At 46.3% G+C, this 17,977-nt stretch overlaps 1 protein-coding gene across 2 annotated transcripts in view; it reads left to right on the top strand.

Moving 5' to 3' along the window:
- LOC136110308 (uncharacterized) overlaps positions 1–17,977 on the top strand; it is a 148,075-nt gene that overhangs the window by 63,979 nt on the left and 66,119 nt on the right. For both annotated transcript variants that reach the window (XM_071817459.1, XM_071817458.1), the window contains 11 exons: positions 998–1,042; positions 3,414–3,467; positions 3,868–3,912; positions 9,821–9,874; positions 10,601–10,654; positions 10,807–10,860; positions 12,582–12,635; positions 12,944–12,997; positions 14,924–14,968; positions 16,209–16,262; positions 17,667–17,711. In XM_071817459.1, coding sequence (XP_071673560.1) covers positions 998–1,042; positions 3,414–3,467; positions 3,868–3,912; positions 9,821–9,874; positions 10,601–10,654; positions 10,807–10,860; positions 12,582–12,635; positions 12,944–12,997; positions 14,924–14,968; positions 16,209–16,262; positions 17,667–17,711 — 558 coding nt within the window. The remainder of the gene's footprint in view (positions 1–997; positions 1,043–3,413; positions 3,468–3,867; positions 3,913–9,820; positions 9,875–10,600; positions 10,655–10,806; positions 10,861–12,581; positions 12,636–12,943; positions 12,998–14,923; positions 14,969–16,208; positions 16,263–17,666; positions 17,712–17,977) is intronic.

Here is a 17,977-nt window from a genome sequence, read left to right on the forward strand (position 1 = left end):
AAAAAGATGGATGGAATTTGAAATCACTACATCTCTGCAACCACGGACTGCCCATTGAGTGAAACTCTCAATCTGTACAGCAGGTGGAGGGAACACAGAGCATCTATAGAAAGGTATCACCAAAACTTGATAACTCACTTGCAAATTTTTGTGTAATCGTAACGTGTTGAGTCCACCGTTTTGAAACACCTTGTACGTAGTGACTTAGGTGTGATTCAAAGTGGCTCTTCCTCCGAGCAAGTGCTGGGTTCCCTGCTCTGGGGACAGCGCTGCTGAGACACCTCCCTGCACACAAGCTGCAGCCTGAAGTCTAGGAGCTTTTTCTAGAAACTAAAGGCTGTTTGATGGTCTGGGTTGGAGCCTGGGTGGATGAGGCAGAGTGCAGAAGACTCTGCTGATTCTCCACCTTAAACCAGCTCTTAGACACAGGAGGAACAGCCTCAGAGCTGCCAAACACACTCCCAGGGCCCATCAGCCAGCACTAGAAGCTGGCATACCCTTTCCCCAAATTACGCAGTTTAATTTCCATCCAAATGCTCCTTTTCTCATGAGTTTTATCATTTCTTAACCACTCAAAAAATATATAAAAAATCATGTTTTCTGATGCAGAGCAAAAGTTTGCCTCTCCTTCCCACCTTAGCTTTGCTGTCCCTGGTCCCTGCCCTTGTCCCTGTCCCTGTCCCTGCCTCCATCTCACCTGGGCAGGCTCCCACAGCCCCCTGCCCGCACAGTGAAATGCTTCTTTTCTCCAGGCTGCTCCTGGGAGGGAAGTCAGCAAATAACTGCAGAACAACAAGCAGCCCTGTGTCTGGAGAGGCTGCGCTCGCAAAGATGGAAGCTCTCGATCAGTTTGGCTGGGGAAAGGGGCTGTGGGGGGGACGGAAGGGGGAGGGACGGCCTTTTCCCTTCCCTCCAGTTCCTGAAACACTGAGCTGCCTTTCAGCCTCTGTTTGTCTACAAAGTCTCCGTAACCACGTCGGTTTGTCTTTCCTTTTAGGGAGAATTGGGAGCCCCAGGTCCTCCTGGAGTCCTTGGACTCATTGTAAGTATAAAAACAAATGGAGATCTGGCTTCTCGGGGCTTTAACCCTTCCAGCCTACACAACTGTGCACAGATTTTTGTCTTCCCGTGGCAGTGAACAGGATGAGTGTTTGCATGGGGGAGGCGTGATGTCTGAGGAGAGAGGAGGTTGCCTGGTAGAGTGGGAGGTGGAGGAGGGCAAACCCTTTACTAAGTAAAAGGAAGCAGATTAGAGGTTTGCTGTTAGTGCCCCTGTTTCCTAGATAACTCACCCTTTTGACAACATTTATCAGGGTATTTCTTTAAAGATGCAACATCCATTTCACATCAGGATCTGTTGTCTTTTAAAAAGCAAGACCTTGTAAGCAGCAACCTAAGGACACACGGTTCTTGTTCATGTAGAGGTTGTGGGCAGGATCTGCCTGTCCTCTGGGTATATAGGAATTGTACGTGCACTATCACTATCCCATTGCTAATCCGGGTAATTACGTACACAGGCAAATTCCACCCTTTATAACTCTCTTCCCCAGCAGGAAACAAATGGCTGTAAGGATGGGTGGCAACTCATCCCCTGGCAGCTCTGCTGGGGGTTAGTGAATGCCCAGCTGAACTTATTATGGGTTATTTTTAAGTCTCGGTATTTCTTTTAAGTTATTTCGCTCCATGCGCAAAAAGTTGTACGCATTCTTTTAAAAAGATTCCTCCTCGGCGATGATAATCCATGAAAACTTAACTTGCAATGAATGCTTAAAAACTTCCTATTTTGCCTTTCCATATCTTAAGTTAAAGGAGTGTGTATGTCAGCTGAGATCAAGGCCTTGATTGCCAGAGGTGTTGCACAAACAGAGAGCACCAAACCCAGAAATCACAGACTCCATGGGGAAAAACAGAGAATATGGTGGAACAAGTGTACCCACTATGCATGTGGGGGACTGGGGCAAATTCAGGGTGCAGAAGGTGCTGGGTGTTTGCTCCGGGCTGGTCCCTGTTCAATCGTTTCCTTCCCAGTACAGCCACCCCTGGGGACCAGTCGAGCTCCATCCGCCTCCCCGCACCCTGCAAGTGTTTGGGTTTGCTGTTTAAGAGAGGCTGAAGAGCAGAATTAGATGTATCTAAAGCCTCTTGCTCTCCTAATTAACTATATGGGCAAAGCTTTAAGTCAACGCATTTCTACAAGAAGCCTTTATGCTGGGAGGTATGAAAAGGGGATCTGTTCGGCGGCTGCGGCCCAGTGCTCCCAGTGCTCCCAGTGCGGTGGCTGCCAACCAGCGGCGCGCTCCTTCAGCAGAGCCGTCCCTGTTTATTTACGCATGGCAGGCGAGGCTGGTGCCGGTATCACTGCCTCCCTTCATGGGCAGAAAGCGGCCAAAGCCTGGTTGAATGCTGGGCTCTGAAGGCTCTTTTGTATGTGTGCACACAGCAGCCCTGAGCTCCAGTGTCCTCCTGGGCTGCAGCTTCTCCTCCAGACCTCAGTTCATGATGCTGTGCTGACTTCTTGCTGTAGCAGGATAGCCACACTGATATGACATCTCTGTCCTCACCTCCAGTTCCTCCTCATATCTCTTCTAGATATCTGAGCTCAATAACAGTCAAAATTTCTTGACTGTTGCCTTTTTTGCTGTTTGCCATCTGTCCTTTTTAATGCACGCTCAGACCCCTCCAGAGAACTTGGGAATACCATGGTAGATTCTTTCTGAGAACATGAGTAACTTCACCAAGAATAAACATGCTCCGGGATTGTCTTAAACCAGCTCGACATTTTAATGTCTTAAATAGCAGAAGAAGGCAACGAATCCATTCAAAAGTTAGGAGGAACATACAAAAAAAATTTTCTCAGCTCCACTTCACAGTGGTTTCTTAATGAATTTTTCATTATTTCTGCCCTTAATTTACTAGCCTGAATTTCTTATCTGATTTTTAAGTGAATCCAGGAGTCTGACCACACTCCCCGCCCCCCGTATCTTCTGTGGCACAGGATGCTCCCACGTTCTCCCGACACCCAGCACGCTCCGTCCCATGGCCATGGCCGTGCTCGGGGGCAGCAGCACGGCGGGGCCGGGTGAGCTGATCGTGGGGCACAGATCACATCTCTGGTGGCCATGTCAAGCTGCTTTGGGGTCTTTTCTTTGTGGAGACAGCAGGATGCCAATAGGAGCTGCTCTTCTTCCCTCCCGCCTGCAAGGCAAACGCCTGTGCTGATTTTACATACAGACTGTCTATACATTAAAAGTCTCTTGGCTCATGCCAGGATGCTGCTTCTGCTGAAATCAGCTGTGCAGTTCCTATAAACTGAGGGATACTGAAGGACCAAATAGGAGAGGGATTTCACACCCCATACAGCTCTCTGTTGGTTTTGGACCTCATGACCTGAGTCATTTTCTTTCTCCTCCTAGGGTGACATGGGCCCTGTTGGACCGATAGGCTATCCAGGACCAAAAGGCTTAAAGGTGAGAGAATAACTGAGCTGTGTGAGCTCTTGTACTTCCATGGCAGGGCTGAGGATTATTCTGTTCCTCCCATGGGTGACAGTGATGGTTCTGAGAGAAAGGATGGGTGTTGGGATGCTTGTCCATCAAGGCAGCCACAGGACTGCTGACCACAACATCCCGCTGGTGGTCTGCAGTAGGTATAAGTCATCACGGAATCCCAGTGCCTCCAGACCACAAAGGATATTTAAAGAATGTGTGAAGGAGCACGCTTTGGGAGCAGGTTGGCGTTTGAACTCGGGGCTGTGCCTGGCCAGTGCTGTGGGTCTGAGCCACCAGCCCCATCGGGGACATCAATGTCATAGCCCTGAGCAAGTCTTCATGGTGGCTCTGTCTCACTCTGGACTTTCTTTTGTTTCAGGGGCTGATGGGAAACCCTGGAGAACATGGACTGAAAGGTGATAAGGTGATCTGAATACTCCCTTATTGCACTGTGTTTTAATTTTGCATGTGAAAACCCCTTTCTAGCTTCTCTTCCTTACTCAGCACCATGGTACTGGTTCCACTCAGGCTGTCTCTTTGCTCCCGTCCTCCCTCCTTTCTTGACACTCCAGTTTCGATTTTTCTTTCTTTTATGATACCTGCCCCATCCCCTTTTCCACAGAGCTCTGGTGTAGATCAGTCATGCTCAGCTCCTCTTTGGATCCTCTGTTTCCCACTGATGATGATGTTACCTGTCAGATTATCTGGTGTTTCGCTGGGCTTTATGGTTTTATATTGATTATGTGATAGGGTGGGGAGGAGGATGAAAACCCAACGACACTGACAGTGGGTTTGCATGAATGCATTTGGGGAAAACACATGATGTGACAAAGCAGCACAACTCACTGGATCAAGCAAACCAGCTGGATTCCCAGGAAAAGCTGCTTCATGTTCGGTACCTCGGCTCCTGTTCAGAGAGGGGAAATTGCCTTATACCAAACTGATATAAATCACTTTGGAAAAAGGAGAACGGAGCTGGGCATCGATTGCAGTGATTTAGTGCTGCTGGTACAAAAGCACGCAGCTTGAGCTACATCAGCATGAAGCTGTGTGTGTAAATGTCTCGCTGTCGTGAGAACCATCCTCCTACAGATACTGGACTGCAGGGCTTATTTAGTCTGAAAGAGTGGGAGGTGCAGTCATTTGCTGTTGGCTCTGATTGCTCAGGAGGGCAATGGAAAATGACCATTAAGTATATTGTCCTCCTCCTGTCTGGTGTTTTATTCTTTTGTTAGATGTTTGCTTTTAGAGAATGATTTAGCAGCCCAAAACTGCACTTGGGGGAAGTAGCGTCAAGCCAGTTGATTCCACTCTCCTTATATTATAGCAGCTGTTTGCCGGGGCTCCTGTGTCTGCAGTTTCCATTCCTGTCCTGCACTGCCTTTTCACTTTTGTAGAGAGGAAGGACAGGGCAAGAGAAGGACTTTTTCTTCAGGACAAGCTTAAGAAATTGTAGCTGGCTTTTTGACTCAATACCAATTCCCAGAGCCCTCAGACTCTTCTGTCTGCTCCTTAGAAGAAATGGTTGAGTTTCTTCAGAATCACCAACATTTAAACCATTATTTTAGCAAACTTAACCTTGCTGGACATTGTATAATAGTCTTCATCACGTTACACAGACTGCTCTGTTTATCCTCAGTAGTTCTCCAGCCACTGCTTTCACAATAACCAAATGGTTTGCAGCTCTCCCTAGAGTTATCCTTACAATACCCCCAAGTGCAGAATTATCCATCTTCCCCCAATACCCCCACACTCAGTCTTGCAGCCTCTCTCCTGAGGTGCAGGAAACCTTTGCTCTCCCTCCCTCACTGCCATTCCCACTGTATTTTGCTTGGACAAGACAGATTTCCGTCCTGGCTTTCATTACAGCCCTTTGCTAACCCCAGACTGACAAACCATCCCTCCTGCTCGAGCCTCCTCTGTCCCTAATGAGTTGGCTTTAGTTTGAGCATCCTGGGTGCTATCAGACTCAGATCAGACCAACGATGGTTTCAGAGGGAGCTTCCAAACAGCTGTTTGTGTGTTCTTCCCAGACATCCCACAGCCAAATGGCTGGGAAATACAAGGCAAAAGGAAAATCAAACCTACTTAAGTGTCGATGACCGCAATTCTCATCTACTCAGGTGAAGTCACGCAGCTCTGGTATTGTGGTTTTTAGCCGAAGCATCCGAGTTTGCTGTATCTATTTGCATGAGTAGAGATGAAGTTCAGCAGCTCTTCTTACACTTGGGAGAAGATTTGGCCTGAAACAGCTTTGTGGTTTTCTCAGTTGTTTGGTTTTCTGATTTGTCGGTCTCGCTGTTCAGCGAGTTGGCCCCGTTTATAATACATCCCTTCTCCACCTGATCAAAAGGCTGTTGCACTTATTGACTCCCATGTTTCTCTAGTGAATGGCACCTTTAAGCCTTCTTATTTTCTCTCACTCCAATTTGGGCAACATGAGCAAAACCACTCATCCCTTCTTACAGCTTGTTTACATTTGCATTTTAATTGTTTATACTCTGGTAGGATTGAGAAATATAAATTATATCTGGTCTTGCTGGTTTTGCTCATTTTGCAGCAAGGGAAAAAAAACACCTACCTTCAAAGAACTCGTGGTCTAAATGCACGTGGGGTAAAAGGAGGGGACATTGATGCTGTTCATGTTGTGTGTGAGCTCTGAGTGGCAGAAGTAACCGAGGAAGAGGTCGCTGGAGGTGGGAAGTGCACCCTGGCCTTTTGGACCCTCTCCTTGCTGGGATCAGCTTTGCTCTGGCCACCTGCCTTGTTTTAATGAGAAAGATTTCCATTGCAGCCTTCATTAAGAAGCTGTATCGTGAATCTTTCTGTGCCACTCTGGGTTTTGTCACATGCTTTTTAATAGAAGCTCGTCTTAGAAAAGTCTGACTTAAGGAAATCCCACATGTACAAAAGTAGAGGCAGGATCTCTGGCTGGGCTTGGGTCATGGGAAGGTCCCTGCCTGGAGCTGAGGGATTGGTTTGTGTTGCAGGATCCCTTCTGTAATCTCCCACCGGTTGTGTCACTGTTAGTTTCTGCTGCTATCGCTATTTTTAGGCTGTGACATCTTATTGAAAGGCTTTCTCTGGTTACCTGCTATTCTTTCTGTCCGTTAGATTCTGACTTCATTATAACCCTTCATCGTCTTCTTCAGACAAAACTGTTTCACTGCTACGACCAAAAACATAAGCAACCTTCCTGAATCTTGTATTTATTCTCGATGTCTGTCAGTCTGAAAGTTTGCCTCTTACCATTCTTGAAACATTTCCAGACCGCCGTTGTGTGCAGTCTGCTTCTGCAGCGATCCTTATTCATGGCTTGGTCACCTCCCAGGTGACAGAGTTCCCATCTCTGCTGGCTGTTGAAGACGCAGTTACAGGGAGAATGTAGCTGACTGGTTGGGGATGCCAGTCCAGCACTGTGCACATTGCTGTGGCTCAGGTATCCCCATCCCACTGTACCACATGGCCCTGAGCTCCCTCTGAAGAGCAAATTATTTCGGATTTCCAAGCTGGTGCTGCTTTCCCGCAGAGCCAACGCTCAACTCATACAGCAGAAAACTGTGTCGGAATCCGTGAGTCCCATTTACACCCCAGCTCGCGAACAGGGCTCGGAAGTCTATTGAAAACACATGATTTTCCATAGGGATTGAGCTGTGCTCTGCCAACTGTCTAAGCATCCATTCATATGTTTGCATGGGGACAGGGAGGGTTGTATCTGCTTTTATAGGGAGAAGTGGAATTATTGTATAAAGAGTGGTCACAGGAAGACCACGTGGTGTGAGGAGCACAGAGGAAAATTGGAGGAGGTGGAAATCCCAGCTGGTTGTTCACGTAAGCAGTTGTGTGAATCAGGACATCTGTACCTTGTGAAGGACACGGCTCAGTTAAATACCTCTAGTAGCCTTGCAGTGTTAGCTCCCCTTATATTGCCAAGCAGAAAGTCTTGGAAAAAAATATGTCAAATGGAGAGCAAAATGAGTGTTTTGCACAGAGGTCTCCTCTGTGTCCTACGGACAGCAAACCCGCCTTGCTCCTGCAAATCTGTACCTTCCCTCGTGGTCCCCTTTCCATGCAGTGCTGGGTCCCTGAAGCTGCATTTCTTTTTATGGGTGAAACACGAAACATAGGCAAAATCCCATGGGCAGATCCTGTTTGTAATTTCTGATTTTATTTCCCTCCCCCTCCTCATGAACAAAGTCCTTACAGCCCCTTTTCGTCATCTTGGCATCACTTCTTTTTTTTAATAATAAACATTCCTGACCTCTTTCCTCCTCATTTCTTCCCTCACATTAAGGACACACACCCCGAGTCGCAGTTCCAGATTCACTGCACTCAAGGCAGGTGAAAGGGGATGCCCTAGTCCTCATTTTTTTGGCTAAGATATTAATTAATGACCATTGCAGACGGATCATTCACGCCATGACATTTTGCTGTGCTATTGCCATAGCATATGAACATGTTGCATGGAGCCCAGCTAAAGATGAGAGGTGTGTTTTGTCTTTCCTGCTCCTTCTTATCCTTCTCTAATCCCCATTTCCCAATAGGCATTTCTTAATGTCCAAGTACTTCTTCCAAAACACTAACTCAGTGGCCACTTAAAATGTCTGAGTAGAAAACTGCTAATTTTTTTTTAGAAAAGGTGCTAAAACCTGCTGATTTCAGTCTTTTAAGCCTTGGACTAGATAAAACAAGTAGAAAATTCAGAGAAGATGAGAGAAATCTGACAACGGCTGGAAATGAGCTGGGCCTCTATTGTATCTGATACTTGGGGTTCATCTGAACTGAAGATGTGTGAATAGCCTATTTTATTTTCATTTACTTGCATTGCCCAAAAAAAAAAATATGGAAAATAGTTTAGACGCAGCAAAAAGTTAAAGCTGGTTATTTGCTCCAATTAAAATATTTTAGCTTACAAACCAAATTAATAAAATTCATTTAGCTTTTTTTGAGAGCAACATTCCAATTTTGCTATACAAAAGACTTGTTTTGAAGATGGTTCAGTGAAATGTCCTGGGAACATTTACCAAAACATTAAAGCAAATTTAGCATGAATCCATGAAATGTTTCCATCATTGAATCTGCATAGTTCTTCATTGTTTTTCTTCTGAAAAAGCTGTCTCCAAAAAGTCTTTCCCAACTCAAGCCTTAACCATTCACAATTTCATTATCCCCTGCACATTTCTGAAGTAGTTAGAATTAGTTCAGCTCCTGATAACAAGTGGGTGGGTTTCGTTTGAGAAGAAGGAGATGTCCTCTGTCATCTCTTCGTAGACTTTGGCTCTGTCGCGGGAGTCCATGTGTGCTCCATGTGGGCTATGTTTAAACATGTAATTCTCTGCTCTCGAATGGTTTGTTTCCTTCCTAGGCAGCCAAGTTTAGAGGGATGTGCTGTGCATGGGACAGAGTTCCTCTAACAGTTATTTCTGTTGGGTCTTGTCAATGTACCAAGTTTTTATAGCCCTTCTTCCTTTGGCCTTCCAAGTAGAATTTTCCTTTCTCTGCCCCGTCATTGACTCATCCTTTGTTTAAGTAGATCACTAAATAAATGAGGTTGGAAGGGACATCAGGAGGTCAGCTGGTCCTGAGAGCAGGGCTGAGATACAAGATATACAAGATGATATACAAGATAACCCAGCGCTCCTAAGAAAACCTTCAGGGATTCTGATTTCTAACCAGAGTGTCAGGATCTGTTCAGATGGTCCAAATAGGGGGAAGAAAAACCACTTGGCTAGGAAATATTGTCAGTGACAGTGTGCTCAATGATGGGATCCCCATCCCAACGAACACCAACCTACCCCTCCCTGAGAATCTCAGCCTAGACATTGGCAATGAGATGATACTGAAGAATAACTAGAAGTTACTCTTGTTTTCTTATAGAAGATAGATCTTTGATGCCAGCACTAGGATACACTCACAGAAGCCCTGAGTATTGTTTTCTTTTCTATAGAGCCTTCTGAGAGAAAAGGTCCATTCATTGAAAACTGAACTAGCTCTTCTGTTCAGCTGAATTTTAACACTTCACCACCTTTGCAGTTGCTGTTACCCAGAGGAAAGAAGTCTCTCTCCCTGCAGCTTCTATAGAAACACAATGCTTGGGAATTCATCTTTTTCTCTCTCCTGCAGTTTCATCTCTCGGTTTAGAATCGATGTTGGGAAATGCATACTTTGTTCAGGATTGTCGTTACAGTTAATAGGATCTGCGGTTTGCCAGCAGTTCAGATTTGAATGGAGCTAGGGATGAGACTTTTGCTGTAGAACGCACTGGTAGCATCTACCTGGGCGTTTCGACCATTGCTGGTGCCTGTTTTAACTCTCTGGTGATGTGTACCCAGGGTGATCAGGGAGCAGCAGGTGTTCCAGGAGACATCGGCTTCCAAGGAGACAAGGTAATGGTTTTTCTTTTCTCCATCATATTTTGCCCCCTTACATAGCAGTATGTGTGGCCACCAGCTTTCCCAGCCCATCTTAAGCCATGATGAGCTGGAAGTAGCTGCATCCCGCTGTCAGGTTCCCCTGCTCATGTAATTCTCATTGGGGCACACTGTGCCTTTCTAAAGCTCACGTCAATGTATGGATTTTGTTGTTACTCATAATAAAAGGAGTTCTACTGGGGGCTTTCTGTAAAAGGAGCTGTATCTTCATGCAGAAGTTGGAAGCAATGGGTGGGATCGATGGGGATGGGTGTGAATGTGTGTGGTCCAGCAGCTGCAGACTCAGAGATTTTGCCTGCCCAGTGCAGCAACTCAAACCCCAACCCAGTGAAGCACTTAACACTGTGAATAACTTCTGAGCAAATTACTTTTCCCCTGTGAGTACAACATGATACTCACTTCAGCTGGCTAATTCCATACTTAGGACTGCGCTGGGGCATATGTGGCTCTGAGCCACGACTAACTGCAACAGCCCGCATGTTCTTCAGGGCTAAATTCAGCCCGGTTTTAGCAGAAACATCTCACTGACATTAGTGCAACTGTCCCAGCTCCTTGCAGTCTGAGTTTAACCCTTAGAAAGTGCTTCTCTGCTGTAGTAACTGGAGCTGGAGCTGGGGAATTGATATTTTTTGATGCTTCATTGTGTTTTCTGCTAAAAGTGTGTGTGTCTCTCTCTCTCAGGGCAGCCAGGGTTTGCCCGGGGCCCCTGGGGCACGAGGGAAAGCAGGTCCCCTGGTAAGTAACCAAGTGTCCTCTGCTTCCTCATGTCCTGTCTGAAGGTTCAGTGCCCAGCTGGAAAGAGAACTCTGGAGCTGTGCTATTCCAAACATGAAAGCCGACAGCCAGGAGTCAGCTCACTTTTCTCCATGTTTTTCTGCTTTCCGCAGGGAAAAGTTGGTGACAAAGGTCCAGTCGGGTTTCCAGGACCACCCGGCCCTGAGGTATGTCCCACCACCTCCTTCTCACATCTTTCCTTTCTTCAGTAATGTCTGCAGCATCCTTTCTTCAGCAAAGCCACGCGATAACATCTCTCCCATCTCCTTGTGCCTCTGCAGCAGGAGTTATTCGGTGTCTGCAGCTTGCAGCCCCGCTGGGAACCAGCGCTCTGATAAACACCCCTGTGGCATTTAGAGATGTCTATCTCCTTTCTCCGTTGGAGGTTCTTAGCTCTCGAGCCACGCACAGACAGGCCCACACAGGGTTTTGATTAGGAGGCATATATGCATATAGCTGTTGCTAATACATAGGGAAAGCAAGAGCCAAATGCTGCCTTCTATGTGGGCAACCAGCCCCACAGAGAGAGGGGACAGCTGCCATTGCCACTGCTCACCGTGAGACCTGAGCTCTGACATGTTTACCAGCCCAAAACCAGTGTGTTCTGGGGTCAGAAACTTCGCTAATGATGGACAGATGAATTGCTTTAGGACAGCAGTGCATCAGGGCTCCAGAAAGAGCTTTGCTGTGTTGTAGGGTTTACTGTTATTTAGTGAATTGAGATCCACTTTTGTTCAAAGTGGAAGATGGAGCAAACTGTCCATCTTGTGCCCTCTGACCACCCTGCACGCAGATTTCCTGATCTCCAACTACCATTCCAAGCCTTTTTCTTCCCATGCAAGTCCTAAATGTAACATCTTGTTCTGTTCTCATTTCTTGATTCTGGCATCTCTTTCTGCCTACCCTCCCCTTCTCAGTGTTGGGGCTTCAGTTTCTTCTTGTGTATGAGTGGTGATGAGGTAGGGAGGATCAGGATGGGTTCCTGATCTCTTCTACATCTCATGGTTTCCTGGTTTTTCCTTCCACTTTTTGTCATAGATATTACAGAGGGTTTTTTCAGTTTTTCCCTCACAAAACACCATTTCAAGTAGAAAAAGACCCTTACTGCCCTTACAAAAAATTCTCACAGTGATACCTTAAATGCAGGATCAGCTTCCCCCAGCAGATTGTCATTTTTCTCCTCCATAAGCAACCAGACAACATCTGTGAGATGCTGGAGAGCCACTTCCAGCACAACCGATGCTCTGTTTTCCCTTCAGCAGTGTTCTGGTATTCTACTGGATCTGGAAGGGCTCTCGGTCGAGTGCTGCCACTTAGCAATCGTTCCTCTTTGTTGCTGTTGGAAATAACCGCAGATTCCTTTGTTTCCTCGGCGAAGGGCTGGTGGGTGGAAAGGAGTCGCTGCCTGGCTGAAGGCAGCAGCTAACGAGCATGTCAGCACCTTTCCTAATTCCTCGCCTGCTTCCCTTTGTCGCTGAGCCGCGCAGTTCGTTTCTCGGAGCAGCGAGATTACGCGTTGACTCATAAAGATTAATTAAAACCCCAAACTGCCATTTTTAGCTGTGCGATGACAGGGAGGCCCTCACTGCAATAAATCTGCTAAGAAGATGGACCTAAAGGGAACTGCTGGGAAAGGCTGCTCTTGGATTGACCTGATAGCGCTGCTCCCGGTGTCTTGCTTCATTCCTTGTAGAAGCCACACGGTCACCCACACGCCATAGAACCACAGAATGGTTTATCAAGTCCAGCCATTAACCCAACACTGCCAAGTCCACCTCTAAACCATGTCCTGAAGAACCTCATCTACGCTTCGTTTAAATGCCTACAGGGATGGTGACTTGGCAAAAGTCCACCTGTTCCCCCCCTGACTATCTCTCACTTTCTTTAGGGCTTCCCAGGTGACATTGGCCCTCCTGGAGAAAATGGTCCTGAAGGCCTGAAGGTGAGTGGAGCAGAGACTGGAGTTCAGTGTGGGGTGGGAAGCAGCCAGGGAAAGCAAAGTAGTGGGATGTGGGGAGAGAGAAAGCCCTGGAGATTCCTAAAGCTTGTCCTGGCCAGCCTTTCAGCTCTGTCTGTTTGGCTTGAGGTCCCTCCAAGTGCAGGGTTTTCTTTTTTTCTTTTTTTTTTTTCTGTAACAAAATTGACATTGGATGATGTCCCGTGGCTGTGAAAGAGACTTTCTGATTTTAATTGCCCTTCTGAGCTTGTGTTTCTATTTTCTGAGTATCTTTTCCTTTGGTACTTTCTCAGGGAAAGCCAGGAGCACGAGGTTTACCTGGGCCAAGAGGGCTGCCTGGACAAGAGGTGAGTGCCCTCAAACCAAAAAGCAGATTAGATTTAAAGAATAACATTGAATTTTGAAGATTAATGCATGCTGAAATGGTGCCTGCAACTTGAAGTCCTCCTGCCCCTCTGAATCTGGAAGCAGATGGTTATTTATGTTGAGTGATCAGAGACCTGCAGAAGAGGAGTTGCGATCCTGTGATCTTTGCTTCCACTTGCTGCTGGCATCTGCTGACCCTAAACCCTGCGTTGGCTTTTCTTTTAAAGCCTGATCCCCCACACCCATCTGGAACAGGTGTTAGTGCCCTTTTCCCCACACATCCCCTTGCCCAGCATGCCCTGACCTGGCTTTTGCTTTTTGCCTCCTGTAAGTGTGTTTTCTTTCAGCTGTGAGACCTGCAGGCTGCACTTTCTCACACAGAGCAATACCCTTCTGTAAAAAGAGCAGATACATTTAAATTGCTCTTCTGCAAATAATGGTTTGCCCCAGCATCCCAGAGCTCACAGCTTTCACTTATCACGTCATGGAAAACTTGAAGCTTCATCCCACTCGCAGTCACGAAAAAGGGACAATTGTGATTGATTTACTTGTCCTGGAGATGCAAATACTTTATAGCAGCAGCAAAGGCCTGAGTGCCCTGTTTATCCTCTTGTAACTCCAGTGACTTCAGTGGAGTTTCTTCTCATATAGACCAGCATAAGCTGTTTGTCCAGAGTCATGAGGCATTGTGCAAATAATACTTAGCACACGCGTGGGCAGATCGGTCTAATAGCACTAATAATTCTTCACTTCTTCTGGGAACTCTTTTGCTTGCTCTCTGAATGGGATTAATGCAAATTAGCTCATTTATTTGCACTGAAATAAGGAAAAAATATTCTAGGCAATTTACAAATGAAATTGAAGCCCTGCATTCCAGGTTCAGGCAGGCATGACCGTGCTGCCTTCAATTTACTCTGGTTAGTGAGTGTAAAAGTAAGACTGAAGACACGGACATGGAGTTGGACATCAGCTGTGCTGAAGGACCTTGAATGTGCACAAACCCACACAACGGTGACTTCACCATTGCTTTTACCCAAGGCGGGAGGTCGAGGCTGTGAATTACATCTTTTTTAGAGATGTGGCGTATCGTGGGTGGTTTGTCTGAGCCCATTTTGCTGGGTTCCTGACTTCCAGCCCCATCTCCAGCTCGTGCCACTTCATTACCACGGCTGACCACCTACATGAGAACAGCCAGAGCTGCGGCTGCCAAGGGAGCTTTTAATTTCTCTCTTGGCAGTTCGTTTTAGACACTTGAGATAATTTTTCTGAGGCTTAATTGAAGGTCTCCTAGAAACCGTAGATCTGATCCTATCACGTTAGAAATTGGTGTAGAGCCAAAGGAGAGGACCGAGTCCAATTGCTGTGTGAGATTTTGAGATAGCTCCATCCTGCAGCATGTGTAGTCCCATTTGAAAGCAAAAGGGAAACCTTCGTACTGTTGCCAAATGGTTCTGTGGGAAATTTGCAACGTCCTTTTTTTGGGGGGAGAAAGAAAGAAGAAAGAAAAAAAGAAAGAAAGAGAGTAGAGAGCTCTACAACATTCGTATCTCTGCCAAATCAAATGAGGCAGAGTCCTGTGAGCATGTCCAGGGTACCCCATGGGCCAAATCCAGCCCATGATAGGCCCACTCAACTGGTGTTGACTCTGGTCGAAGTTTGGATGAACTTTACTGGCAGGACTTGACTTCAGACGTTTTTTTTTCCTGAGATGGGAAAGGGAGATGAGAAACCTCAGAGATGCTGAGCTGCCTGCTCTAAGATTAAGGGCTCGGTTGTTAAAATGTGACAGTTGAGTACACAGCATGTGTTTAACTGCTGCTCATACTGCAGACTTTTCATTCTTGCTACATGACGAGTCCAAATTTTGTCACTACTTTGCCCTTTATTTTAATTTCTTTTCACCTCAGGGAGATGAAGGACCCGTAGGACCACCAGGAGTCCCTGGTCCAGAGGTAGGTGCCAGTCATTTATTCAGTTACTATCAGCTATGTTGACCTTGCAATGGAATTGTAGTTAAATTAGCGTAAAGCTTCAAACCTCCTGGTTTGGAAAGTCATCTGCCCTTCTAAGAAATATTGTGTTGTCCAGGGCTTGGTCCAATTGCTTGAGCCAGGATGGCTGAAAGTCAAGGAAGTGTCTTGCACAGGGTGTTGAGTGGGAGTCTTAAAGTCTCAGACCTTCAAAAACCCTCTAACATTTCAATAGTTCATCCTCAAGATAAACCACGTTGACTGGAAACCATCTCTGTAACCAGTCCCAATGTTTCTTCCATGATTTATATTATTTTTCAAGGAGTAGAGGCAAAAGCAAGATAAAAGCCCAGACAGGCAGAGTCCTTTTTGACCTCCACATCACCCTGAACACAGTGATGTATCACTGAAACACAGTTAGAAGAAGCAAAAAGAATATTATATCTGTGAGCTTGCCAGTTCAGGATTTTGTAATGGTTATGTATATAATTATCATTGCAGAATAGTAAAATATCTTGAAAATTGATAACTGTGCTAGAGCTTCTAGGTGGGTTGGAAAATAAATGTTTTATCTTGCATTTCCTCTACTATTCTGGTAGCCACTTTTATTCCATTCTGGAGCAACATAACAAATCCAGCTACTCCAGTGCCTAAGGCAGCACCAGAAGTGTTCTTCTATTTGAAGGGAAGGCTCAACAAAAACCATCTTGGTCTGCAGGTTTATTTTTGCTTTTCTGGGCTGTAGCTGTGAATGTCAGCCTGTAAGGCAAGTCCTGCTCCCAAATTCTCTCGGGATGCCAGGGATGGAGCCCATAAGAAGCTTATATGGCCAACACTAGGGAAGCACCATCTTTGAATGCTCAGGCTGCTGGTGTCGTCACTGGCATTGCTAGAAGTAAACTACTGGAAGCAGAATAAATGCAGCACATGATCAACTAAAGGGCAGCAACAAAGCTCTTATAGTCCATGCATAATGTTTCTGGTGTGATGTTTAAGCAATGGAATTGAGCTGGAGGGTCAGAAATGGGCTGAACTTTGGAGTAGCTATCTGGGCACATCAAACATGGTGTCACTTGAGACACGGAGCTTTCCTCTTGTGCTGCCTGGGCCTCTCTAAGGATGGCGCCATCTCTAGCACCCTCAATTCATGGGGAGCGTTGCTTGTAAGCTGCACCACACAGGTTCACAGACATGATGTTTATTGTTCTTACATGTATTTCAGGGTCGATCTGGCCGGAAGGGATTTCCAGGAAGACCTGGTCCTGATGGTCCCAAGGTGAGGAAAGAGTTTGTTCATGATCAGAGAAGCAGTAGATGGAAGGGAGGAAAGGAAGAGTGAAGTACATTTTCTCAGCTTTATTGCGCTCCCAGCCTAGGGTATTCGTTCGAGACGACAAGTGGAACCGAGGATTTCTTGTTTTCTCTGAATTTTAGGGTCTCTGCTTCTGCTTGGTTTCTTCAGCAAAAAGAACGATGGTGCATTTTTTAAGCCATGTGCTTTGTTATAAACAAGTGTGGTCCTCCTTTCATATTAACCAACCCCCCTCCGTCATCTCATCTCATTTTCCATTGCTTCTCCACGATTTGTTCTAAAACAATGCACATCATTCCTATCTCTGCTGCCTAATCAGCAGCAGGAGCCATCCAAGGGCAGTCCGGTCCACAAACCCACACTCAAAAGGAAAGAGAAAACCCAACAAAAACAACCTCTTCAAACAGTAAATAGCAAAAATGTGGTCTGGCAGCACATCTGGAGTATCTGCCTACTGAGCAAATACAGCTGCCGTCACCCAGAGACAATACCAGTTAGTGGTGAGCCTGCCCTCGGCATGGCCTGTGCACGGCTGCCCTTATCCCCAGTAAGCCTGAAATTCTCCCCTGCCTCCTGCTTTTCTCTTCACCCCTCTTTTTTCTCATTCTCTGAATTTCCCTCATCCTGCACTGTGATTTAGCTCGTGTGGGTTCTTTCCGTGGTTCTCATGTGGATGTTACGGGTGGCAGTAGCGTGACGATGTTTGAGATTTCACAAGGGCAGAATCAGGGTGCAGCATTGCCTGGGAATATTTGGGTTGTCTTTTATTCTTGTGACACTTCCACTAGCACGTGAATTGTCTTGGATCCCTTCTCCTCAGTCATTCCGGAGCTACACCTCCCCTTGGTGTCTGTACTCTTGCTTTTCTTTGGTGCTCTCCAAATCCTTTGGTTAATCAATGTCCTTTCCTACTCTTTCCCTGCTGATGATGTGTTTCTGTCTTCATCTCTCTGTCTTACTCTGTCTTTCAGATTAAAATGTTTTGGATTAGAAACACCCCAACTTCAGGAGCATCTCTAATGAGAGCTCATGCCTTATAAAACACAGGGATAATGCCACCAGAAGGTTGACAGCTTATGTTTCAATGTCCAAATTTGGTTTTGTGAAGGTTATTTTGCCACAGTAGGACCAACTGCTTTTTGGGCCATTTCACTCCAGAGCAACGAATGTTTGCTCCATGCTCATGTCAGCTGTGTTGTTTGCTCTGGATTACCTTGGAAGTCGCAGTGGGTTTTTTAAGATGATGTTTCTTACCGTTTTTCCACAATTCACACACAGCAGCCCAGATCATGGGTGTACAAAGAATTGTATGGTGCTGAGGGTCTGGGAGCACCACGTAACCTGTGTGCCTTGTCTCCTGTCCTGCAGGGTGAGCCAGGGAACCGCGGCCGACCAGGGAAAGTTGGTGAGCAGGTAAACTCTTTGTTTTCCATGTGTGTTTGACAATCTCTTCTGTAAAATGTCTCCTAAATTACCAGAGGGCAGACAGAGGACAGTGGTCAGGGCTTCTGGCCACTTCAAGCCTGTCCATTGTCCTGGTGCTACAGCTGGGATGCTCTTAGTCTGGCTGAAGCTCTTGGGGACCATCACAGATGGTCCCATGGTATCTGTTTTAAACTGGAGGTTTTTCCATAGGCAGAGTGCTCCGAGGCAGTCACAGTTCGGGTGATGTGCTGGCA

This window comes from Patagioenas fasciata, chromosome 20 (assembly GCF_037038585.1).
Source record: "Patagioenas fasciata isolate bPatFas1 chromosome 20, bPatFas1.hap1, whole genome shotgun sequence".
Classification (NCBI taxonomy): domain Eukaryota; kingdom Metazoa; phylum Chordata; class Aves; order Columbiformes; family Columbidae; genus Patagioenas; species Patagioenas fasciata.